At 36.5% G+C, this 27,916-nt stretch overlaps 1 protein-coding gene across 3 annotated transcripts in view; it reads left to right on the top strand.

The window, feature by feature from the left end:
- Positions 1-27,916, top strand: part of SCAPER (S-phase cyclin A associated protein in the ER) — a 520,882-nt gene that overhangs the window by 218,076 nt on the left and 274,890 nt on the right. For all 3 annotated transcript variants that reach the window (XM_032342354.1, XM_032342353.1, XM_032342352.1), the window contains one exon: positions 19,150-19,286. In XM_032342354.1, the coding sequence (XP_032198245.1) occupies positions 19,150-19,286 (137 nt within the window). The remainder of the gene's footprint in view (positions 1-19,149; positions 19,287-27,916) is intronic.

Here is a 27,916-nt window from a genome sequence, read left to right as displayed (position 1 = left end):
TGGGGGAGGGGCCTGGTGTAGTGATTCTCAAGTGTTTTTGCCCCTGGCGGAATTGCACGTCCTTACCAGGGGCCGGGCTGAGTAATCCGCTCAGGTTTGCTTTCAGGAGCTTTTGTTCCCTGAGCACTTTCCGTAGAGTTCCAGAGGACGGGAATACAAATGGCAGCCTCCTAGTCTCTGGCCCGGAGGAGCCGAGAGCCCGGGGCCCCACTCCTCAGTGCGCCCTCAGAGAACAGCACCCAGTAACTCCCGTCTGCCTGACCTCCGGCCGCGCTCTGAGCTCACCGAGCCTGCGGCTGGTTCAAGGTAACACCGAGCTGTGAGCTTACTGTCGGCTTTGTCTCTGTAGCCAGCTTTCCCGTTCCAATACCCGCAAGCTCTGTGACACTCAGACACCCCGATCCTTCTGTGACCCTGCGGGACCTGAGGCCACGCTGACCCCACGTGGGCTTCACCCCTGTTTAGCCTCAGGAGCGATGTCCTTCAGTGGAACAGACTTTTATAAGTCCTGATTTTGTGTTCCGTTGCTCTGCCGCTTGCCGGGAGCCGGCCCCTCCCCCCGGGGTCTATCTTCCCGTCGCTTTGGATTCACTTCCCCGCCAGTCCTACCTTTCAGAAAGTGGTTGTTTTTCTGTTTCCAGAATTGCTGTTCTTCTTCTCTTCGATCTGCCGATGGATTTTCAGGTGTTTGCAATCTTTAGATAAGCTATCTAGCTGATCTCCTGCTAGCTGAAGTAGTCTCAGCCTGCTACTTCTCCGCCATCTTGACTTCTCTTCCCAGATTCCACTTTTTGAGTGGAATCAAATGCCATGTGATTTTTCAGGGACCCATCTTCTTCTTTCTCTAATATTCTATAGTATACGCCCTCCCCTTGAGACTCAGAGCTTGTTAGAGGCTCTTCTTTGTTCTAGTTTGCTGAGGAGGAATAAAGTGAATGGGCTTTCAAACACAGCATGCATTCATATTCTGTTGATTAGAATTCAGGCCCCTGGCTACCTCTACCTATAAGAGGGACTTACAAGACTAGGAAACTCAGTTCCTAGCCAAGGAATAATGTGACTTCTTAAGGCTCTATCACTGTACAGTGTGCTTCAGTTCAAGGTTTTTCTGTCTTTTCTATTACATTCCCAGGGGCAGATGAATCTAGAGGCCTGATCAGAGTAAGGTTCAACCCAAACCCATAATTAGTATTGAGTTCAGTAACTGGGAAATCTATAATTGGTACTGAATTCTTTCACCAACATGAACATAATAATGTCTAATTGTCTTTTTCTCATGTTTAATGTGTTAGCTATTGATTAAGGGGTACCTAGATCCATTAATTAATAGGTATATTCTAATTTTGCATTTTAGTTTATTATTTGATATATGTTTATAAAGAGATGCTTTCTCTCATCTATTTGGTTACTGAAAGGCAGGGTAAATTTTTGTTTGCCTGTTTTCAAAGTAATGAATTAGTTCCCTAATATTCTGCAAAGCTTCCAACTAGTTTTTTAAAAAAAACATGTGTTATTAAACTCCTGGATTTGAACACTTCTTAGGGGTTTCAGTCATTTGAAATTCTCCTTTTTGGAGCTCAAATTATACCATATTTTGGTCAGTGGGAGCCTCTTAAAAAGTTTTCACTCATATTCTTTTGACATGAGCTTATTAGTTGAATGTGATACTTAGCCTTCTACTTGGTATGGCAAGATATTTACCCTTATTATCAGTTATTTCACTAAGAAGCCCTTGTTACTTTTGCTTAGAGATGGTATTCCAAGAGCATTATTAGGATACATATTGCTACTGGGTTGGTTATTGTGAACAGAATTAGGAAATAAATTAGATATAGTGATACATATATGAATTGTGTATGTATTAACACTCATATACATCTGCATGTGTACATATACATTTATTTTTTACTTAAAGATGATGGATTCATGAATTCTTAAAATTCAAATTTAAGATGACTGGTCTTTTATTTAACCTCCTGTGTATTGTATGTATATCTCTTTTCTTCCATACCAGACATTCTGGAAATCAAAGGCAGGGAATGATAAAATTACAATATCCAAAATACCCTTTACTTCATCCCATATTACACACACAACAGTCTAAGAACAGAATTACCTCTACTTCCGCTTCCAATGTACTTACTGAGATGTAAGTTTTCCCATTCTTTCCATTTTTTAAAATGGTAATACTAAGAAAAGTCTGAGGTACAGCTGTTATATACTATTTTCTTCAGCCTTTAACCATCAGTTTAGTCTTAGCTCTCTAAGTTTGTAATGGTTAATACTAATCCTTATGTCTATGTCTACCTAGTCATTTTGGTTTTCTTTTATTTTTTATTTATTTATTTTATTTATTTATTTGACAGAGAGAGAAATCACAAGTAGGCGGAGAGTCAGGCAGAGAGAGAGAGAGAAGCAGGCTCCCGCTGAGCAAAGAGCCCGATGCGGGGCTCGATCCCAGGACACTGAGATCATGACCTGAGCCGAAGGCAGCGGCTTAATCCACTGAGCCACCCAGGCGCCCCCATTTTGGTTTTCTAAGGCTTATTCTTTTTTAAAAAATTTTCCTTAAATTTATTTTTTTGTAGTTTTTTTTTTATTATGTTAGTCACTGTTCAGTACATCATTAGTTTTGGATGTAGTGTTCCATGATTCATTGTTTTAAATTTTGTTTAATTTTTAAAATTTTTTTCATTTCTTTTCTTATTTAAAAATTTTAATTCCAGTACAGTTAATGAATATACTGATTCAGGAGTCTATACATTACTAAGTGCTCATGATGATAAGTGTACCTTTAGGTGCCCTCTGTTTCACACATCATACCACCCCTTCCCCTCTGGTAACCACCAGTTACCATCTATATTTAAGATTAAGAGTTTGTTTTTTTCTTTGTCTCTTTATTCCTTTGTTCCTTTGTTTTGGTTCTTAAATTCCACACATGAATGACATCATATTATATTTTTCTTTATCTGATGACTTATTTAACATTAGATCCAGCCATGTTGCAAATAGAAAGATTTCAATCTTTCACATGGGATGGATATATATCACATCTTCTTTTATCAGTTCTACTGATGGACTCTTGGTGTGCTTCCATAATTTGGGTATTTGTAAATAATGCTGCAATAAACATAAGGGTGTATTTATCTTTTCCAGTCAGTGTTGTTGTATTCTTTGGGTAAATACCTAGTAATGGAATTACTGGATCAAAGGTAATTCTATTTTTAATTTTTTGAGGAACCTCTGTACTCTTTTCCACAGTAGCTGTACCAGTTTACATTCCCATCAGCAGTGCAAGAAGGTTCCTTTTTCTCCACATCCTGCCTAACACTTGTTGTTTCTTGTGTTTTTGATTTTAGCTATTCTGACAAGTGTAAGGTGATGTCTCATTGTGGTTTTGATTTACAGTTTTGATTTGCATTTCCCTGCCAATTAGTAATGTTTAGCATCTTTTCATGTGTCCGTTGGCCATCTGTATGTCTTCTTTGGAGAAGTACCTGTGCATGTATTCTGCCCATTTTTTAATTGGATTGTTTGTTTCTTTGGGTATTTAGTTGTACAAGTTCGTTATATATTTTGGATACTGACCCTTTATTGGGCATGTCATTTGCAAATATCTTCTCCCATTCTGTAGGTTGCCTTTAATTTTGATTGTTTTGCTTGCTGAGCACAGCTTTTTATTTTGACGAAATCCCAATCATTTATTTTTGCTTTTATTCACTTGCCTCAGGAGACATATCTAGAAAAATGTTGCTATAGCTGATGTCAAGGAAATTGCTCCCTGTGCTTTCTAGGATTTTTATGGTTTCAGGTATTACATTTAGGTCTTCAATCCATTTTGAGTTTATTTTTGTTTAAAGTGCAAGTAAATGGTCCCATTTCACTCTTTTTAGCATGCAGTTATCCAGTTTTCCCACCACCGTTTATTGAAGAGACTCTTTTTTTTCCTAATTGCATTTTTTTGCTTGTAGAATATAATTGACCATATAGAGTGGTTTTATTTCTGGGCTCTGTTCTGTTCCGTTGATCTACGGTATCTATTTTTGTGCCATACCATACACTTTTAATTTCTACAACTTAGTGGTTTATTTTGAAATCTGAGATTGGGATACCTCCAAATTTTGTTCTTTTTCAAGATTTCTTTGGCTATTTGGGGTCTTCTGTGGTTCCATACACATTTTAGGATTATTCATTCTAGTTCTTTGAAAAATGTGATATTTTGATAGGGATTGCATTTAATCTTTAGATTGCTTGGTTTTATGGCCATTTCAACAGTAATTGTTCTCCAGTTCATTAGCATGGAATGCTTTTCCATTTGATTTGTCATCTTCAGTTTCTTCTGTCGATGTTTAATAGTTTTCAGAGTACAGTTCTTTGCCTCCTTGGTTAAGTTTATTACTAGATATTTTTTTGTTTATGGTGCAATTGTAAATGGGATTGTTTTCTTAATTTCTCATTATGGTACTTCATTATTAGTGTCTGGAAATGCAATGGATTTCTGTGTATTGATTTTGTATTCTACAACCTTAATAAATTACTATTTCTAGTAGGTATTTTTTGGTAGAGTCTTTAGGGTTTTCTATATATAGTATCATGTCATCTGCAAGTAGTGAATGTTTTACTTCTCCCTTACCAATCTGAATGCCTTTTCTTTTTCTTATCTGATTGCTATGGCCAGGATTTCAGGACTATGTTGAATAAAAGTGGTGACAGTGTACATCCTAGACTTGTTCCAGATCTTAGGGGAAAAGCTCAGCATTCACCATTGAGTATGAGGTTAGTTGTGGGTTTTTCATAGATGGCCTTTATTATGTTGAGGTAAAATTTCCTGTAAACCTGCTATGTTGAGAACTTTTATCATAAGTGGATGTCATAGTTTATCATATGCTTTTTGGCATCTCTTGAAATGATCATATGATTTTCCCCCTTTCTCTTGCTGATCTGGTGTATCACATTGATTGATTTGTGAATATTGAACCACCCTTGCATCCCAGGAGTAAATCCCACTTGATCATATTTACTGTTTTTTTTACTGTGTTGTTGGATTTGGTTTAATATTTTGTTGAAGATATTTGCATGTGTGTTCACCAGAGATATTGTGATATTGCCTTATTGTTCTCTCTCTCTTTCTCTCTTTTAGTGTTTTGGTATCTGGTTTTGGTATCAGGATAATGCTGGCCTCATACAATGAAATTGGAAACTTTTCTTACTCTTCTATTGTTTTAAATAGTTTGAAAAGAATAGGTATTAACTCTTCTTTTAATGTTTGGTAGAATTACTGTGATGCCATGTCTGATGAGAGTTTTTTTTGATTTAGTGATTCATTTTCATTGCTGGTAATCAGTCTATTTAAATTTTCTATTTCTTCCCAATTCAGTTTTGGCAGGTTGTGTGTTTTCAGTAATTTATCCATTCCTTCTATATTGTCCAATTTGTTGGCATATAATTTTCACAATAGTCTCTTGTAATTATTTGTATTTCTGTCGTGTTGTTTGTTACTTCTCTCTTTCTTTCCTGATTTTGTTGGAGTCCTCTATATTTGTTTTGATGAATCTGGGTAGAGGTATACCAGTTTGTTGATTTTTTTTTCCCCAAAGAACTAGCTCCTTGTTTCATTGATCTGTTTTATCTTTTTTAAAGTTTCTGTTTCATTTATTTCTGTTCTAATCTTTATTATTTCCTTCCTTCTACTGGCTTAAGGTTTTGTTCTTTCTTTCTTTGCCTCTTTTTAGTATAAAATTAGGTTGTTTATTTGAGATTTTTCTTCTCAAGACAGGCCTGTATTACTATAAACTTATTACTATAAAGTTCCTTTTAGCACCAATTTTGCTGCATCCCAAGGATTTTTGACTACTGTGCTTTCATTTTCATTTATCTCCATGTTTTTTGATTTCCTATGATTTCTGATTAACCCATTCATTATTTAATAGTATGTTATTTAACCTCTATGTATTTGTGTTCTTTCCAGAATTTTTCTTCTGGTTGGTTTCTAGTTTCATAGTATTGTGGTTGGAAAAGATGCATGGTATGACTTCCTCTTTTTAATTTGTTGAGACTTATTTTCCGGTATAATATGATCTACTATGTAGAATATTCCATGTGCACTTGAATGTGTATTCTGTTTTAGGATGGATTGTTCTGAATATATCTGTCAGATCCATCTGACCCAATGTGTCATTCAAACCCATTGTTTTCTTGTCAGTTTTCTATTTGGCTATCTGTCCATTGATTTAAGTGGTTTTTAAAGTCCCCTGCTATTACTGAATTATTCCGTTACTTCTTCATGTTCATTAATAGTTGCTTTATGTGTTTCAGTGCTCCTATATTGGGCATATACATATTTACAGTTGTTATTCCTCTTGTTGAGTGTTCCCTTTATGATTATATAGATCATTTTTTGTCACTTATTAACAGTCTTTGTTTTGCCCAATTTAAGTATCACTACTGGCTTTCTTTTCACTGCTATTTGAATGATAAATGCTTTCCCATCTCTTCACTTTTGTCTTCATGTGTCTTTATGTCTGAAATAGGTCTCTTGTAGGCAGCATATGGTTGGGTCTTCTTTTTTTTTTTTTTAATCCATTCCATCACCCTATGTCTTTTGATTGTTCCATTTACATTCAAAGTAATTATTGTTACTATATATTTATTGCCATTTTAGTACTTATTTTTTGGTTTTTTTTTTTTTTTGGGTAGTTCTTCTCTGTTCCTTTCTTCTCTTGCTCTCTCATGGTTTGTTGGCTTGCCTTAGTGATATACTTGGATTCCTTTCTCTTTACTGTTTGCTTAACTATTATAGTTTTTGATTTGTGGTTACCTCTATATATAATATCTTCTGCATATAGTAATCTATATTAAGTTGATGTCACAGAAGCTTGAACCTATTCTAAAAGCACTAAGTTTTTTCTTCTCTCTTCCCCATGTTTTAAGTATGTGGTATCATGCTCTATATCCTTTTATTTTGGGAATACCTTCATTGATTATTATAGATATGCTTAATTTTACTGCTTTTGTGCTTCTTACTTTTCTTATTCGTCCTTATGATTTTTCCTTCCCACACAAATAGTCCCATTTAAGGAGCTGATTTAGTGGTGAGGCTGGTTTAGTGGTGATGAATTCTGTCAACTTTTGTTTGGGAAACTCTTTATCTCTCCTATTCTGAATCACTGCCTTGCTGGATAGAGTATTCTTAGTTGCAGACTCTTTTTGTTTTTTTTTGTTTTTTTGTTTTCAGCACTTTGAATATATCGTGACCCTCCTTTCCTGCCTCTAAAGTGTCTGGTAGAACAATCAGCTGATAGCCTTATGGAGTTTCCCTTGTATGTAATTGTTTTCTCTTCCTACTTTAAAGGTTCTCTCTCTCTCTCTCTCTCTCACTACTTTTTGCCATTTTAATTATTATTTGCTTTTTTCTGGGCCTCTTTGGGTTGATTTAGTTGTGGGATCTCCATGCCGGCTGAATCTGGATTTCTGTTTCTTACCCCAGATTCAGGAAGTTTTCAGCTGTTATTTCTGCAAATAAAATTTTTTGTCCCCTTTCCTCTCTCTTCTCCTTCTAGGATCCCTATAATGCAAATGTTACTCTGCTTAATGGTGCCCCTGTGTGTCTTTTATTATTCTCCTCTTCTATTCATCCTTTTTCTTCTGTTCAGCATGATTGCTTTCCATTACTTTGTCCTCCAGTTCCCTCATCTGTTATTTTGCTTTCTTAAGTCTACTATTTATTCACACTAGTGTATTTTTACTGTAACTAAGTTTTCCATCTCTGATTGGGTCCTTTTCTTTTTCAGCATTCCTCTGGAAATTTGGGGTCATTTCTGTTCCATAGAAATTTTAGGATTGTTTGTTCCAGCTCTGTGAAAATTGTCGATAGTCTCTTGATAGGGATTGCTTTGAATGTGTAGATTGTTCTGGGCAACACAGACATTTTCACAATGCTTATTCTTCCAATTCATGAGCATGGAATGTTTTTCCATCTCTTTGTGTCTTTCTCAATTTCCTTCATAAGTGTTCTGTAGTTTATAGAGTATAGATCCTTTACCTCTTTGATTCGGTCTCTTCCTAAGTATCTTATGGGTTTTGGTGGTATTGTAAATGGAATCGATTTCTTGATTTCTCTTTCTTCAGTCACGTTTTTAGTGTATAGAAATGTAGCTGATTTCTGTGCATTGAATTTATGTCCTGCCATGTTGCTGAATTGCTGTATGAGTTCTAATAATTTGGGGGTAGAGTCTTTTGGGCTTTCAACATAAAGTATCATGTTATCTGTGAAGAAGAAGAGTTTGACTTCTTCTTTGCCAATTCGAATGCCTTTTATTTCTTTTTATTGTCTGTTGATGCTAGGACTTCTAGTACTGTGTTGAACAATAGTGGCAAGAGTGGGCATCCCTTTTGTGTTTCTGATCTTAAGGGAAATGGTCTCAGTTTTTCCCCACTGAGAATGATATTCTCTGTGGGCTTTTCATAGATGGCTTTTATGATATTGAGGTATGTTCCCTCCATCCTTACACTCTGAAGACTTTTAATCAAGAAAGGATGATGTACTTTGTCAAATGCTTTTTCTGGATCTATTGAGAGTATCATATCATTCTTGTCTTTTCTTTTATTAATGGGCTCTATCACATTTATTGATTTGCAAATTTTGAACTACCCTTATATCCCAGGAATAAATCTCTCCTGGTCATGGTGAATAATCCTTTTAATGTACTGTTAGATCCTATTGGCTAGGATCTTGCTGAGTAATTTGGCATCCATGTTCATCAAGGATATTGGTCAGTAATTATTTTTGATGGGGTCTTTGGTTTTGGGATCAAGGTAATGATGTCCTCGTAGAACGAGTTTGGAATTTTTCCTTCCATTTCTGTTTTTTGAAAGAGCTTCAGTAGAATAGGTATTGTTTCATCTTTAAATGTTTGATAGAATTCCCCTGGAAAGCCATCTGGCCATGGACTCTTCTTTTTTTTTTTTTTTTTTTTTTTTAAAGGTTTTTTATTTATTTGCCAGAGACAGAGAGAGTACACACAAGCAGGCAGAGAGGCAGGCAGAGGCAGCGAGAGAAGCAGGCTCCCTGCTGAGCAAGGAGCCCGATGCGGGGCTCGATCCCAGGATCCTGGGATCATGACCTGAGCCAAAGGCAGCGGCTCAACCAACTGAGCCACCCAGGCGTCCCCATGGACTCTTCTTTTTGTGAGGTTTTTTTTGGTTGTTTTTTGTTTTTTTGTTTTTTTTTAAAGAGTTCTTTCTCTCTCTCTTTCTTTCTTTCTTTCTTTCTTTTTTAAGATTTTATTTATGTATTTGAAAGACAGAGATCACAAGTAGGCAGAGAGGCAGGCAGAGAGAGAGGAGAAAGCAGGCTCCCCACGGAGCAGAGAGCCCGATGCCGGGCTCGATCCCAGGATGCTGGGATCATGACCTGAGCTGAAGGCAGAGGCTTAACCCACTGAGCCACCCAGGTGCCCCTTTTTGTGAGGTTTTTGACTCCTGCTTCAATTTCCTTGCTGGTTATTGGTCTTTTGATATTGTCTGTTTCTTCCTGTTTCAGTCTTGGTAGTTTATAATTTTCTAGGAATGCATCCATTTCTTCCAGATTGCCTAATTTGTTAGCATATAGCTGCTGATAATAAGTTCTAATAACTTTGCCTCTATTTCCTTGGTATTGGTTGTGATTTCTCGCCTTTCATTCTTTATTTTATTTTTTTATTTATTTAATTTATTTATTTGATAGAGATACAGCGAGAGGGAACACAAGCAGGGAGAGTGGGAGAGGGAGAAGCAGGCTTCCTGCCGAGCAGGGAGCCCAATGTGGGGCTCAATCTTAGGACCCTGGGACCATGACCTGAGCCGAAGGCAGATGTTTAACGACTGAGCCACCCAAGTGCCCATCATTCTTTATTTCAGTAATTTGGGTCCTTTCTCTTTTGGAAAAGTCTAGCCAGCAGTTTATCAATCTTACCAGTTCTTTCAAAGAACCAGCTTCTAGTTTTGTTAATTTCTTCTGTTGTTCTTCTATTTTCTATTTCATTGATTTCTGTTCTAATCTTTATTATTTGTCTTCTCTCTGTATATATATTTGTATAGACTTTATTTGTTGTTCTTTCTTCAGATCCTTTAGGTGTAAGGTTAGCTTGTACATTTGGGATTTTTCTAGAGTGAGGCTTGGATGGCTATGTGCTGCCCTCTAAGGACTGCCTTTGCAGTATCCCATACGTTTTGAACTGATATGTTTTCGTTTTCATGAATTGTTTAAGTTCTTTTTCAGTTTCCTGGTTGACCCATTCATTCTTCAGCAAAATGCTTTTAAACCTCCAAGTGTTTGAGTTCCTTCCAAATTTCCTCTTGTGATTGAGTTTCAAAGCATTGAGGTCTAAAAATCTGCAGGGAATAATCTCAGTCTTTTGATATCGGTTGAGACCTGATTTGTGACCCAGTATTTGATCTGTTCTGGAGAAAGTTACATGTGCACTCGGGAAGAATGGGTATTTGGTTGTTTTAGGATGGAGTATTCTGTATACAGAATATCTATGAAGATATACACATATCTATGAAGTCCCTCTGGTCCAATGTGTAATTCAAAGTTCTTGTTCTTTGTTGATCTTCTGCTTAGATGATCTGTTCATTGCTGTGAGTGGAGTGTTGAAGTTTCCTACTATTAATGTATTATTATCAATATGTTTTTTTATTTTTATTTTTAAATTTTTTATTTTGCTCCTGTATTCAGAGCATAGATATTTACAGTTGTTAGATCTTCTTATTGGATAGACCCTTAAGTATGATACAGTGTCCCTCTATAGTCTTTGGTTTAAAATCTAATTTGTCTCATGAGGATTACTACCCCAGCTTTCTTTTGATGTCCATTAGGATGATAAATGGTTCTCCATTCCCTCACTTTCAATCTGGAAGTGTCTTTTGGCTCAAAATAATTCTCTTGTAGACAGCATATGGATGGGTCCTGCTTTTTTATCTAATCTGATACCCAGGGTCTTTTGATTGGAGCGTTCTGCCCATTTTCATTCAGAGTAACTATTGAAATATATGAACTTAGTGCTGTTGTATTGCCGAAGAAGTCCCTGTTTCTGTAGATTGTCTCTGTTACGTTCTGGTCTATATTACTTTTGTTGTCTCTCTTCACCTACAGAATCCCCTTTAATATTTCTTACAGGCCTGGCTTGGCGGTTGCTTGTTCTTTCAGTTTCTGCCTGTTCTAGAAGCTCTTTATCTCTCCATCTGTTCTGAATGACAGCCTTGCTGGATAAAGCCTTCTTGGCTGCATGTACTTTTCATTTATTAACCTGAATACGTCTTGCCAACCTTTTCTGACTTGCCAGGTTTCTGTGGCTAGGTCTGATACTATTCTGATGTTCCTCTCTCCATATATAAGGAACCTCATCTCCCTAGGTGCTTTTTTGGCTCTCCAATTTCCAAGTTTCACTATTACATATATTAGGGTGTTGATCTATTTTTATTGATTTTGGGAGGGTTCCTCTCTGCCTCTTGGATGTGGATGCTTCTTTCCTTCCCCAGATTAGGAAAGTTCTCAGCTATGGTTTGCTCAAATATACCTTCTAGGCCCTTGCTCTTTCTCCACCCCTTTGCAGAATCCCAGTAATTCTGACATTTGAACATTTCATGGAATCATTAATCTCTTTAAGCTTTTTCATAGGCTTTTAATTGTCTTTCCCCTTTTTTCTCTACTTCTTTCCTTTCCATCTGCCTATCCTCTACATCACTTATTCCCTTCTGCCTCATTGATCCTAACTGTCAGAGCATGCAGTTTAGACTACATCTCATTCATAGCATTTTTAAATGCAACCTGATTAGATCTCATCTCCACCTTTAGAGATTCTATTGTCACTTGTGTTTTTTTCAAGCCTAGGTATTAACTTTCTGATTGCTATCCTGAATTCTATTGCTGACATCTTACTTATATCCATATTGATTAGCTCTGTGGCAAAGAACAAGGTTCTTGTGTGTGTGTGTGTGTGTGTGTGTGTGTGTGTGTGAGAGAGAGAGAGAGAGATAGTTCCCCCTTCTAGTCATTCTTGCCAGAGAATAGTGGGTGGGCAAATGAACAGAGTCCAAAATATCAACCATGACCCAAGCAAAATCCACCTGACAAAAATCCAAAGTGGTTGGAAGCCACCACAGGAAAGCAAACAAAGCCAAAATGAAACACAAGAATAAAATAAAAATTTTTAAAACTTTTTTTAAAAAAGCAGAAGAAAGAGTATAATCTCGCAGGGTGGACAAAGCAGAGTGATTCTTTTGTTCCTGGGTGAATTTTGGTCTCTGTATTAGAAGACACCATATCCCAAAATAGCGAAAAAGTAAAAACAACAACAAAAAAAACCCATACACACGTGCGCACACACACACACACACACACACACACGTATATGTGTGTGTGTGTGTGTACAATAGAGTGAAAAAAGGACTAAAATGATGCATATATCTATAAAATGTAGATTTTAAGAAATGCAAGTTAAAAACTCTGAAACATAAATTGATATATTAAGAATCTAGCTGAAATGGGAAAAAAGTAAAAAGGAGAAAAAAAAGAACAAGAAAAAGAAAAAAGGAAAGGAGAATTTTACCTGAAAAATAAATGAGTCATGAGGCAACACCTGGAGCTCAATATACTGTTTTCCCCTGGTGTTGGAGTCTTGTGGGATCCATAAGCTTGTTGTCCACCTGTTCTTTCAGTCTGTCTTCTGGGGGTGGGGCCTGCCATGCCGCTTCTGAGGTTTCCCTTCCTGGGCAGAGTAGTCCGACCCCTGTCAGGAGGATGGGCTCAGTGGAAACTGGTCCTCTCTGTGGCTTTTGTTCCCTGGAGGCTTTCTGGTCCTCTCATAGGATCAGAGCAAAAATGGTTGTGCCCATTGTTTCCCTTTGATTTCTCCTTCAAAGACACTGAAACCCTACTGATGTCTTGGTAATATGACCTTACCTACTTTTTCTTGGGTTTAAGAGAATACATTGTCACCTTGTTTTATTGTAAATATTTTCCATGATTTTTGCTTTTGAAACATAGTTGCTCTTTCTGTTCTATATAATAATTTAGAAAGAATCTAAAACTTTGCTGCCACTGCCTTCTTCCATCACAATCTTCTGTTACAAGCATTTTAATTACTAATACTTCCTCATGGAAATATACCAAAATTCTCTCAACCACTCCTTTTTCTAAAATTTAATTTAATTTTATTTTCAGTGTTCCAAAATTCATCATTTGTGCACCTCACCCAGTGCTCCATGCAATATGTTCCCTCCTTAATACCCACCACCAGGCTCACACAACGCCCTACTACCCTCCCCTCCAAAACTCTCATTTTGTTTCTTAGAGTCCACAGTCTCTCATGGTTTGTCTTGCCCTCTGATTCTTAATGTTGAACATTTATGCATGCTTTCCATCTTCAGAAGCCATCTCAGAAATGTCCTGTATAAAGTCTTTATAGTTTTGATGGGAAAATAACTATTATTCTCCATCATATCCAACAATGTGTTTCTTTTATTACCCAGAACCAATCTGTTTCTGACAGAAAGTAAAATAGAATGAAAACCACTAGAAGGAAATATATAAAAACTTGAAATGTGTTTATACAAACCTAGACAAAAGACACATTTTAAGTCACAGAGGACAAAATACAAATGATCTAACATACTAACACCAGTATTTCAACCAAGAGATTGAGAGATTTACAAACAAAATAGAAATACTAGGTACTGGCAGATCCCTTGTGGAGATAAAATTTAATTCCCATTTTGGTTCAGTTTGCGAACACTTAATGAAAATCCTTAAAAATATGTGTAATCTGCGATGCAGGAAGTTCATTCCCATGATTTGATCATAAGGGAAAAGTAGATTATGTGTTTAAAATTTTAACTATAGAAATATTTGTTGCAATGATTTTTATAATATTGAAAATAAAAAATCCAAATATCTAAAAATAAAGCATTTAGTAAAATTATGCATATTCATGGAATGGAATACCTTACAGCCACTAGATTATGTTGTTGAATATTACATAACGGTATAAATATATGTGCAGTTTTTAAAAATTTTTATTTATTTATTTGAGAGAGAGAGTGAGCACAGGTGTTGGGTAGGGGGCGGCAGTGGAGTGGGAGAGGGAGAATCAGTGTGTTTGGGGAGGCCACCGTGCTGCTCATTCTGGGCTCCCAATTGGCCCCAAGGGGACCAGGGATGCTGTGTTTTTCTGCAGAGGCTCAGAGAGTCCTCACGAATTGCTCAGGGTCCCTTAGCAGATGTGAGCCAGAGGGCTGCTTTCCGCACACCTCCCAGTTGAGCAGGGAGCCTGACAGGGCTGGATCCCAGGATCCTGGGATCATGACCCAAGCTGAAGGCAGATGTTTAGTTGACTAAGCCACTGAGGCCACACCTATATTTGCAAAGTTAAATGAAAAAAAAAAAACAGTTTATTAAAAAAAAACAGTTTATAAAATATTATAAATGGTATCTCCCACTTTTACAAAAATATATTTACAAAGAAAGGTTCTGGAAGGATATAATCAAATTATTATTTTTAGGTGTTACCATTATAGATTTTTTCTTTTTTGTTTTTGTTTCTTTATATTTTTTGAGATTTTTATTTCTTAATTTTATTTATATATTCTATAATTAACATTTACTGATTTTATATTAAGAAAAAACTTACTGAGGTGCCTGGGTGGTTCAGTGGGTTAAAGCCTCTGCCTTTGGCTCAGGTCATGATCCCAGGGTCCTGGGATTGAGCCCCGCATCGGGCTCTCTGCTCAGCAGGGAGCCTGCTTCCTCCTTTCTCTCTGCCTGCCTCTCTGCCTACTTGTAATCTCTGTCAAATAAAATAAATAAAGTAAAAAAAAAAAAAGAAAGAGCTTACTATTAAAATAGTCATAAAAATCGAATATGTTCTCATTTGTTTATAGTTGTCAGATTTTTTTAAAATGTTAATATGAGTACATAATGCATGTATGTTTGCATATGTAAATGAATTGTTCTTTAAAAAGATGTAATTTTTTATAGTTCTGGATAAAGCCCCAAGTTTTCTTATGTAGTGTCTGCATTTATTTATAAGGATCCTAAGTGGATTCTATGAGATACCTAAATGACATTTATATATAGCTGAAAATAGTATAATTGGAACTTTTATAAAATTAAAGATGTCATTTAAAATATTACTTTTCCTTGGTGTAGAAATAGAAATTTACATGAGAGACTTAGTCTGTGTGAGCCATGTTAAACATTTGCAGTGGTGGGAATGTAGAGTACTAGAGAGTAGAATGTAGAGTACTAGAAAAGCCTGGTCTTGTGAAGTCAGCCAGTTGTGGTTTTGACCTTGAGCTTTGTGACTGTGGACATAACAACAACCTCTTTGAGCCATTGTTAAGCATCTTGTAAAATGTAAACTTATTGCCACCTGTTTTGTGGGGTTGAGATTATAGGAAATAACGTATGCCATTTAGCCCTTTGCTGATCACACAGTAAGTATTAAAAAATGATAACATGGATGGTGATAACTTGCTTTGTACCATGTACCCTTAGGAGATATGGTAAGAGGATTATCTTTCCTTTAATTTAATTTAATTTAATTTTATTTATCTTTATTTATATTATTGCTTTCATTTGATTTGAGACCTGCATTACTTTTTCTAGTTGGATTTGAAATAAAGGGACCTAGCTTATCAAAGAAAGTAATTGCTTCTACTTTTGAGAGAATATATTCTCCCTTTGGCTATAGAGTTTTGGGTTTATTTTTAATTTTTGGTTCTTTATGATTTGAAAACTTTCATAATGAGTACAATTCTGTGGCCCAAACTTATTTTCCAGTCATATCTTCAAGGTATAGAGTATAGAAGTATAGAGGTATACAGTATAGAAGCCAAGAGTATAGAAACTAATCATACTGTCTGATTTAAATTTAGGCTTTATCACTGTACCCTCTGCAAAAGTTACTCAGTTATGATTTTGACATTCTCACTTTGGGCAAGTAATTTGACTTTTTGTGTTTGTTCTTATAATTTAAATGGAATAATAAAAATACATATCTTCTATGTATGTTCTAAGTATAGCTAAAAGGACTAAATGAGCAATTATATGTAAAGTATAGCTTAATAATAAGCCTTCATAAATATTTTTGTGTTTTTTTAAATTGAGATAATTGACATATAACATTGTATTAGTTTTAGGAGTACAACATAATGTTTTGAATGTGTGTGTATATCTGTGTGTATATATATACATATATACGTAGTGAAATAATTATCACAACTAATTTAATTAATATCTATTACCACATATAGTTACAATTTTTTTCTTGTGATGATGAAGTCAAATTACTTGCCCAAAGTTAGAAAGTCTTCTTTCCTTCTTTTTTCTTTTCAATTTTTAATGATCTAATCTATTAGAAACTTTCAAACTTTTAATACAGTATTGTTAACTATAGTCACCATGCTGTACATTACATCCCCAGGATTTATTTAACTTATGTAACTGGAAGTTTGCACTTTTTGATCACCTTCACTTATTTGACCATAAATACTGTTATTAGTTCTTACTACATTACTCTTTTCTCATTTAGTCATTTATTGAATACATATTTATTGATTGCCTACCATATGTGAGGCTGTAATACCCAGATACAGAAACATCAATGAACAGAACAAAGTCATTACCCTCATGAAACTTGTATTCTAGTGCAGGAGATTGCAAATGAATATTTGATGTTAGGCAAGTCCTATGAAGAAAAATAAACAGAATAAAGAGAGGGCAGCTAGTAAAGAGTGTTACTTGAGATTGTGTATTCATTTTAGCTTAGACCATGCAAATACTTGGAAGAAGACTATTCTTGGCTCAGGGAACAACATAAATAGATTTCTGAGGCAGTAACAGTCCTGATGAATGTGGAGAACAACAACATCCACTCTACTGTGGATGGAGCAAAGTGAATAAAGAAAAGAGTAGTATTCTTGCCCTTTGCAATGAAGTGGTATTATGCTGAGTGAAATAAGTCAATCAGAGAAAGACAACTATCATATGATCTCCCTGATATGAGGAAGTGAAGATGCAACATGTGGGGTTTGAGGGGTAGGAAAATAATAAATGGAACAAGATGGGATTGGGAGGGAGACAAACCATAAGAGACTCTTAATGTCACAAAACAAACTGAGCGGGGAAGGGAGAAGTTGTGGGGTTATGGACATTGGGGAGGGTATGTGCTGTGAAGTGTGTAAACCTGGGATTCACATACTTGTATCCCTGGGGCTAATAATACATTATATGTTTGTAAAAAAATTTTTTTTTTAATTTTAAAAAATTTTTAAAAAAGAAAAGATTAGTATAAGTGAGGTCAGAGAAATCAATGATAGAAGCTTGGTAGGCCATTGTGAGGACTTTGGATTTTACTGAAATGTGGTGAGAAGGCAAAATTTTAATATGAAGGATGATGTGTTGTGATTAATATTTTTAAAATATCACTGACTGCTTTTGTAACAAAAAGACTTGAGTGTCTGATTAGAAGTTGGGAGACCAGTTAAGAGGCTGTTGCAGTAGTACAGACAAGAGCTGATGATGGTGGTGGGGAGAAGTGATTTGGTTTGGGATGAATTTTGGGATTTATTTGGAAGTAAGCTCCTAAGATTTGCTGATGTATTTGTGAGCAATTGTGTGGATGATAGTACCATTTACTGAAATGGGAAACACTCCGGGAAGAGTATGTATATGGGGAGTATAACTGTTTTGTAATGGACTGTTATTTGGAAATGCTTGTGATGGAAATATATGGAGATTTTTAGACAGTTTGATATAGGAGTAGAGTTCAGAGGAGAAGTCAAGGCTAGAGATAAAAATTGGGGAATTGCCTTTGTGTAAATAGTATTTCAAGTCACTGTACTTGATGAGTGAGTTTGGATAGAGAAGACTAGCTGGGGGATGCTCCAACATGTACTGGTTAAGCAGAGCAAAAAGGTCCAGCAAAGAAGAGTTAGAAGGTGTGGCTTGTAGGTTAGGAAGATAGTGTAACATCTGGAAACCTAGTGGGGAAAAAATTTCAGGAAAAAGGAGGTGATCTACAGGGTGTTAGAAATTTGAGGGGAAAGTCTAAAATAATTTCTAGAGTGTGTGGAGAAAATAGTTTGTTTCCTTGATTGCCTGGCAATACTAGAGGCCATTTGAGGTGTAATGTCATAAATTTAATGTGAGAATAGTCAACACAATTTGTAATTATAACCACTTTAATCTGCCCAGGTGTGTGTACAGAGCAGGGTGAAAGTTGGATTTGGAGTTTGGATTTTGCCATGCAAGTATGAATAAAGAAGAGAGGGGAAGGGAATGTACACACAAGGAAGTGATTTTTAGTGAGGGGGATAAAAACAAACATTGGTAAGGAGGGACATGGGACCAGATTCTGCGTGCTCCAGCTAAACCAGATCTCTGTTGCCAGTAACCATATTTTGTTTTCATCTCTGCTTGTGTTTTTTGAGTTGCCCTTTTTATTTTTCCTTTCTGCCACCTTCCTAACACCCAGTCCAAACACACACACATATATCCAATATCCATATGTTCAAATTCAGTCTATCCTTCAAGAGATAGCAGACCTGGTACTTCCTTCTTGAAACCTTTCCTCCTCACCCCCAGTGAACAGTGCTTTTGTTTCCCTTTTGAACTCCTGTAGCACTCTAACTTTCTAATTGGCACTTATTGGTTGATATTGTAGGGGTGTGTGTGTGTGTGTGTGTGTGTGTGTGTGTATTTTAAACCTCTCTACACTGTGTGGTTGTGAGGGACAAGCATATGTCCTTGTAGCCTTAGCATTTATCACAGTTGATGTGCAGCAAATGTTTGATAAGTCAATGAAATCCTTTTTTAAATTTAAATTCAGTTAGCCAACTTACAGTACATCATTAGTTTCAGATGTAGTGTTCAATAATTTATCAGTTTCATATAACACCCAGTGCCCATCACATCATGTGCCCTCCTTAAGTCAATGAAATCTTAAGTAAAACAGTTTCTTCAGTGTTTTCCAAAGCAATTGTGAAAACCAGAATTTCTTAAAGATTGCTTTTACTTTCATCTGTGTACCCTTTTATACTCACTGTAGTCTGTTGCAGTGCTCTGTCATTTTTTAACCAACATCATCATCATCGTTTTTTATCTTGCAGGAGCATCTCTCTTTAAAGAAGTATGTTATTGACATTGTGGTTGAAAGTGCAGCTCTACCAGAACCTTTGAAAGATGGAGAAGAGCGGCAGAAAAATAAAAGAAAAGCCAAAAAGATAAAAGCCCGGATGAACTCCAGGTACCATAAATATCCTTCAAATCAAAACAGAAACTGTTAGTGATATATCCTTTTTAATGTATATCTGAGGAAGACCCTCTGCCTCACACAAAAGTTTAAACTTGTTTGCTTTAAGAAAGCCTTGAAAATAATACTGATGAGCCTAATTTATAGCCACTTTCTTTGATTGAGAAAGAAAACTGCATATCGATCTAAAGCCCTTGCTTTCACCTGTTAAGAGCTCTTCTTATAATTGGATGCCAAAGCCCTGCCAAACTTGTGCCTTCTCCAGCATACAGTAGTATGTTTAAGTATGTGTAAACTAAGCCTATTTTTCTTTCCAACTATTGATTTTTAAATGAGGTATCAAAGAAAATCAATAGCAATCAACAAATAGAAGTCTGCTGGCTATAGTGTCAAATCCCATGACTAGGTTTAATCAATTTGGTTGCCTGTCACAACAAGAAAAAGTTCAAGAAATATCTTGAAATGGAAAGTGAGTTGTCAGACCTGTAGTTTATCATCAGCCTCCAAAGTAACATCCGAGGATCAGACAGCTGTGTAGTAGTACATCATTACCTCACATGCTTTGAGCATCACCTGATGACTGATGAGTCTTAGGACACAAATGTAGTTCCTCTGTAGTGTAGATAATTTTTGCTCTTTGGGAGAAGGTAATCTAAATATGTTGTTTTACTTTTTTTTTTTTAAGATTTTATTTATTTACTTGACAGAGATCACAAGTAGGCAGAGAGGCAGGCAGAGAGAGGAAGGGAAGTAGGCTCCCTGCTGAGCAGAAAGCCTGAGGCGGGGCTCAATCTGGGACCCTGGGACCACGACCTGAGCCGAAGGCAGAGGCTTTAGCCCACTGAGCCACCCAGGTGCCCCTGTTTTACTTTTATTACCAGATGTTTTCAAAGTTGAAGAAGCTTGACCTGTGGGATTATTGCAATACAGTTCTAGAATGTGAATGGTGGTTATCACTCTAGTTTCCAATTTCAGATTGTAATTAAAGGTGTCCATTTCATCTTCCAGAATCAACGAAAACTTGCAAAGTACTCATTCAAGCAAAGAATAGAAAAGGCTTTTTTGTTTGTATTTTTTGAGATCCCTCTAACTTCCTAAAAATACTTTCGTAGTATACTTGAAGGTATTCCTGACCTTCATTTCTAGTTTATGCTAAGAAGTTTGCTGCCCTGACACAGAAATGCTATTTTTATGAATTCTTTTTTTCCCTCTGTGTACACATTCCCTTGCTAAGCTCCCCCAGTCCTGTCTCTGAATATCATCTACTTAGTAATGACCACCAACTTAATATCTTCAATTTACTCCAACACAAGCTCCTGTTCTCTCCCTCACCCCACTCACCAAAACCCCTTTGTCCCATAGTCTTCTCTGTCTCAGTAAATGGATACTGTGTTCTAGCTTTGTATGCCAAAATTCTTGAAGTCATCCTTGACTTTCTTTCTCCCACACCTCACATCCAGTCCAACTGTAAATTATGTTAGCCTTAATTTAAAATATATACATATATTCAGAATTCGACTATGCCTAACTTCATTGCTTCCCCTGAACCAGTCCATCGTCATCTCTTGCCTGAATTACTGCATGAGCTCTGTGACTGTTATCATTGTTTCTGCCCTTGCCTCCTTGCAGTCTATTCCAAATTCTCTAGCCAGAGTATTAAAATGTAAATTAGATCATGTCACTTCTCAAAACCTCAGGTTTCCTCTTCCCACATATATCCATACACCTACATCCCTTATCTCCTTCTGGTCTTTGCTCAAATGTTCCCTTTTTGGTGGGGCTGTCCTCAAGAGCTTGACTTTTGTTTTGTTTGTCTTTTGAAACATAAGTAGTGGTAGTTTATTAAAATTATAAAATTATAGGAAAAGTCTCTACAGTTCTGTATCTAATATTTTCTATACATATCTACTTCTATCTGTAGACTTTATTCTTCATTGCAGTATGATTTATTTAAGTGAAATGTAGAGTGATTCAGTATGGTTTGTTGACTTCTGACAGATCTAGATACTCATGTAATCCATGTCTTTGTGCCTCTTTCAGGTGGGTTTCTTATCACTCCTAGTCTGTGGTAATCACTGACCTGCTTTCTATGATTATAGATTACTTTTTCCTGTTCAGGAAAGGCATACCAATGAAATCAAACTCCCTTGTGGCTGGCTTTTTTTACTAAGTGTACCGTTTTGAGATATATCACTGTTGTTATGTGTAGATAGTTTTGAGTCTTTTTATTATTATACATATTCGTTGTGTGCATATCCTCCAATTTTTATTTATTCATCTGTTGATGGACTTTTGGGTTTCCAGTTTTGAGCATTTGTAAATTAAGCTCCCCTCAAGTCTTTGAGTATATATTTTTTCATTTCTCCTGGGTAAATACCTAGAAGTGGAATACCCTTTTCCATAGTGTTTGTACTCTTTTACATGCCTACCAGCAATATGTGGGAGTTCCAGTTGCTCCACAGTCTTCCCAGTACACACTTGATATTGTTAGTTTTTTCAAAATTTTAGCCTATTTCAGTGAGAGTGTCAAAGTATCTCAGTGTGTTTCTAATTTGCATTTCCCTAGTGATTAATAGTATATATTGAGCATCTTTTCATGTGCATTTTAACCATTCAGTATCTTTCTTTATGAAGTGTCTGCTGAAGGTTTTGGCTCATTTTAAAAGTTGAGTTGTCACCTTACTTTTGAGTTGTTTATATATTCTGACCACAAAGTTCCTTGTCAGATATGTGTATTGCTAATTTGTTCTTACAGTCTGGAAATAGCCTATTACATTTTCTTGAAGATAGCCTTTGATAAGCAAAGGTTTTTACTTGTGATGGTGTCTGTTTTGGGTTTTGGGGTTCTAAGAGGTCTCTGAACAAAGGTTAAAAATCCTTCTGTATTTTTTTCTAGAAGCTTTGTAAGTTTTATTTTTTTATTTAGGCTTATGATTAATCTCAAATAAATTAATGGTTATGATATGAAGCATTGGTCCAAGTTTATTTTTCCATATAGGTAAAGAGTTGTTCTAACATTATTAGCTGAAAAGGTTTCTTTTTCCATTATACAGGTAGCATTTTGGGGAAAAAGAAAGAAAAGAAATGGGGCTGCCTGGGTGGCTCAGTGGGTTAAGCCTCTGCCTTCAGCTCAGGTCATGATCTCAGGGTCCTGGATCGAGTCCCGCATCGGGCTCTCTGCTAAGCAGAGAGCCTGCTCCTTCCTCTCTCTCTCTACTTGTGATCTCTCTGTCAAATAAATAAAATCTTTAAAAAAAAAAAAAAAAGAAAGAAAGAAAGAAAAGAAAAAAGAAAGAAAGAAAAAAAAGAAAGGAAAAGAAGAAAGGTGGGGAGGAAGAGAGAGAGGGAGGAAGGGAGGAAGGAATCTTCCCTTTGTGTATGAGTCTGTTTTTAGACTATTTCATTCTTCTATTCTAAAACCTTGATAAAAAGTAAAAATCAGCCTTTGAAGTGTAGATCCATTTATGGACTCTCTGGTCAGTTCTGTTCCACTGATATATTCATCTGTCTTCAAACTGTCTTGGTTACCATGGCTTTATATTAAGTCTTGAAATTAATTAGAAGTCTTCCAACTTTTTTTTTTTTTTTGAGATTGTTTTCTTTTTCTGGGTCTTTTGTTTTTCCATAAATATTAGGATTAATTTTTAGTTTCTAAAATAAAAAGACCAGTTGGGATTTTGTTTGGTGTTGCATTGTATCTACAGATTAGCTTAGGAGTAACTAGAACTAACATCTATCTGATAGTATTGGGTCTTCCACCTATGATTAGGGTGTTTAGTTTCTTTAATTTCTAGTAATATCTTGTAATTCTCAGTGTAGAAGTTTTACAAATATCTTACTAAATTTATTCCTAGCACTTTTAGTTTTTTGATGCTTTTGAAAATAGTTTTACTTCTTTTTTTGTTGTTGTCAGTATATAGAAACAATTGATTTTTATATTAACTTTATATACTGGGACCTTGCCATATTGACTTATGAGATCTAATAGTTTTGTGAGTTTGTAAGATTTCTTTAGGTACATATGTGAGAATAAAAACAGTTTTGTTTTTTTCAATTATATACTGTCTACTTCTCTTCATTGTCTCTTGCACTGTATTGCATCTTTGTGCAAAATTTTGAACAGATTTTGTCCTGTTCTTAGGGAGAAAGCAATTAGTTTTTCATGTTAAGGTATTAAGTTAGCTGTCATTTTATGTAGATGCCCTTTATCAAGTTGAAGCTGCTTTTTTTATTCTTAGTTTCCTGAGAGCTTTTTTCATGGATATTCGATGTTTTCAAAAGCCTTTTCTGCATCTATTGAAATGTGCCTTTTAATTTTATCAACAAACTTCATTATATTGATTTTTATAATAGTTTTATTGAGCTATAGTCACATCCTATACAATTCACATATAAAAACTGCATAATTCTATATTGATTATTGAGATATAATTGACATAGAACATTGTATTAGTTACAGATGTACAAGATAATGATTTGATGTTTTTATATTGTGAAATGATCACCACAGTCATTAACATCTGTCACCATATATAGTTATAGAATTTCTTTTATTTTTTAAGATTCAATCTCAGCAACTTTCAAATATACAGTACAGTATTATCAACTATAGTTGCTGTGCTATACATTACAACCCATGACATTTATTTTATAACTGGGAGTTTTTACTTTTTGACTCTCCTCTACCATTTTGCTTACCCTCATGTGGCAACCATTAGTCTGTTCTTCATCTGTGAGCTTGGTTGTTTTTTGTTGTTGTTGTTTTGTTTTGTTTTTGGTTACCAAAATGAGATCATACGATATATGTCTTTGTCTGACTTATCTTGCTAAGTATAATGCCCTCAAAGTCCATCCATGTTGTTGGAAATGGCAATTTGCATTTGTATATGACATTCTGGAAAAGACAAAGTTATAAAAACAGCAAAAAAGATGTGTGGTTGCCAGAGGTTGGGGAGAGGGAGAGATGAATAGGCAGAACAAAGAGGATTTTTAGGTTAGTGAAAGGACTCTATATGATACTTATAATGGTGGATACATGTAATTATATATTTGTCCAAACCCATAGAACATAGAACACTATAGAGTAAATTGTAATGTAAACTATAAACTTGGGGTGGTAATAATGTTTCAGTGTAGGTTCATTACTTGTAATGAATGTACCACTCTGTTGGGAGGTGTTGATATCGGAGGTAAGCATGTTTGGGATGGCAGGTATATGGGTGTAAATCTCTCTGAATCTTTCTCTTAATTTTTCTGTGAACCTGAAATTTCTATAAAAAATGAAGTCTTTCAAATTTTTTATCATTTTTTAAACCTGTAAGAATCTATACTAACACCCCCTTTTTAATTCTGGGGAATTATAATTATTCTTTGATTATTCTGGCCAGGAATTTATCAGCTTTATTAATCTTTTCAAAAATGAACTTTTGCTGTCATTGACTTTTCTTTATTTTTTCTATTTCACTTATGTTTTATTTAACTTTTATAAATAATATTTAATGTGTTAAATGATACTAAATTGCCAAAAATTGAGGTTTTTTTCCCCCAAGATTAAGGTGCCACCTAATTCTAAATAGCAATGACAACAATGCACACACATATACATGTACACACTGGTGAGGGAGGCTGGGAAAGAGGCAGAAAGTGTCCTGAGAACACGTTCTACAATGTAATATAGGGAAATGAGCACTTAGGAATTCAGGCTATTGGTAAGAGGAGAAACTGTTCTGTATCAGTGTTTGTATTTCACTTATGTTTTTAATTATTTTTTCTGTGCTTACTTGGTATTTTTTTTTCCTAGATTCGTAAGGTAAAAACTTAAGATTACTGATTTGAAACCTGACTCCTTTTCTAATATATGCGATTATAGCTATAAATTTCCCTCTAAGCTATGTCCCACATATTTTATATGTTGTGTTTTATTGTTCATTCAGTTCAAAATATTTTCCAGTTTCAGGCTCCTGGGTGGCTTAGTTGGTTGAGCGGCAGCCTTCAGCTAGGGTCATGATCCTGGAGTCCTGGGATTGAGTCCTATATCGGGCTCCCTGCTCAGCTGGGGGTTTGCTTCTCCCTTTGCCCCTCCCCCCTGCTCATGCTCTATCTCATTCTCTCTCTGTCTCTTAAGTAAAAAAAATATATTTTTCCAGTTTCACTTCAAATTCATTGACCCTGGGGGGGCAAGATGGCAGGGAAGTAGGAGGAGGCGCCTTTTCAACTTGTATCCCAAAGTGAGCTGATTACCTACCAAAGAACTCCGATCACCCATGAAATCAGCCTGAGATCAGAATTATACATGTCTGGATCTCTACAGGGGGTGAAGACCAGTGGGCAGGTAACGGCGGACTGATATCGGAAGATAAACAAAAGGGAGTCCAGAGGTGACTAGTTGGAAAGTAATACCCCAATACGAGCCAGAGTGCCCTGCGTCTGGGGACCAGCATTGACTTCGAGACTGGTTGAAAGCACTCCAAAAGAGTGAAAGATCTCTGGGGAAGTTGTGGGAATCAGGATGGCTAGGGACAGGGGCTTAAGTCCTCGGTCCCAGGACAGCCTCCCCTGGCGCTGAGGCAGAGAGAGTGCGGCGGAGAAACCACTCCCTAAGCTGCCAGCGCGCCTGAGAATGAGTGGGGTCCATTTCCTGTGAGGGGATGGGAGCCACGGGCGGCAGAACACGTGAGCCCTGCTATAGAGCCTGAGATACTCCCCTGAGAGAGGTATAAAGGCCCAGCCAGTGTCCTTTGATACGCGCCATTGTTTCAGAGCCTGCACCAAACTCTCCCTGCAGAGAGGTGCGTGAAGGCCCAGCCTGGTGCTCATAGACCTGTGCCCCGTTCTCAGAGCCTGAGACCCGCGGGAACCTCAGCCTCCCCTGAAATTGTTACGTGCAAGCCGGGCGCTCTTAGACCCAGAAAGACCAGGCACTCGCAGCCCGGCCAGCTGGAAAATCTCAGTGTGCGATTGCTGCTTGGAACCTCTCTGGCGGTCTGGAGCTGCCCAGACAGCCGCCACTGCCTTGGCTTTGGGTACAAGCAAAAGATCCTGCATCTCCAGGGACCGCGACTTGGAACCTGCTCTGCCAGCGGCCAAGGGGGAACTTACTTAGGCTCTGCAGCCAGACTGAGGCTTCTCTCTGAGAGTGAGATCAGGGTGCGGTTTGCTTTCCTCTAAAACTACAAAAACCATTAAAAGCGGTCAAACTGAGAAAAAAAAAAAAAAGTGAACAAACATAAAAACCGCCAGAGAACAAAAGCTTGGGGAAAAAAAAAAAACAAAAAACAGTTTCCTCAGAGCCCACCCCCTTGAGAGGGGCCTGAGGACTTAAGTCAGGGAACATCATTGACTGAAAATTCACGTGACAGGCTCCTCCCCCAGAAAACAAACCAAGAAAGAAAAAAAAAAAAGAGAGAGAGAGAGAGAGAGAAAAGGAGAGAGAAAAAAAAGAGGAAAAAAAAGGACTACAAGAGAACAACCACTACTTCATAGGAAAACTTTTATTTTTCATTCATTCCCACTATTCTGGTTCATTTTTTTTAATAAATATAGGTAATTTTTTTAACGTAAAAACCATCACAGTGAGCTATCCAGTACATCAAATTCCATAATAACCTTCTAACCTGAACTTTTTGATACATACACCTATGTTTTTCTTTTGCATTTCTATTTTTTGAATTCCTTCTTTTTAAAAAAAATTTAGTTTAGTTTAGTCTAGTTTATTCCTTTTTATTGTTATCTTCTAATATTCATATAGAATTAAACTTCAAAGTAATCCCCTTTCCCCAATCAGTACTACCCCTATAGGTAAACTAATTTTTAATCCCCCTTTATCTTAGGAAAGTTGAGTCCTTTAACAAAGATATCAAGGTACATCCAGGAAGAATCAAAACAAACTTCCTTGCACACACTAAGAATTTATAACCACTCTCCCATCTTTTTCTTCCACAAGTGTTTCTGTGTTTTTGTGTTTGTCCTGATAGTATATAAATCTTACACTTGGGGTTCTTTTTGACGAGGTTCTTCCTTTATTTGCATATATATATTTTTTTCTCTTGTCATATACTTTTATCAGTCTTTTTGTTTTTCTGTTTTTGTTTGTCTACTTCATAAATCTTACCTTGGGGCCCATCTGGGCTGAACCTTCTCTTTCATCTTCACTTTCTTTCCTGTCTCTCTCTATCTCTTTTTTTTTCTTTTTCCTTTTCTTTTTCCTCTCATTTGGGTGGGGTATCCTGATTGCTCAGAAGTGTTCCAGGGTGCACCTTCACTGCACCACAGTTAATACATCCAGCTACATCTGTTCAGTCATCTCCCACCAAAATGACTAGGAGGAGGAATGCCCAACAGAAGAAAAATACAGAGGATGGACCTTCTGCAACAGAGCTAACGGATATTAACATAGACAATATGTTGGAAAGAGAATTCAGGCTAACAATTATCCAGGCAATAGCTAGGTTGGAGAAAGCCATGGATGACCAAACAGAATGGATTAGGGCCGAGCTGAAAGCGACCAGACAGGATGTTCACAATGTTAGGGCGGAGCTTAAAGCTACCAGGGAGGAGGTTCACAATGCTCTCAATGAGTTCCAATCTAATCTAAACTCTCTCAATGCTAGGGTAACTGAGACAGA

Source organism: Mustela erminea, chromosome 5 (genome assembly GCF_009829155.1).
Source record: "Mustela erminea isolate mMusErm1 chromosome 5, mMusErm1.Pri, whole genome shotgun sequence".
Taxonomy (NCBI): Eukaryota; Metazoa; Chordata; class Mammalia; order Carnivora; family Mustelidae; genus Mustela; species Mustela erminea.
Note: the sequence above shows the minus strand (reverse complement) of the source record. Positions and strands in the feature narration are given on the sequence as shown.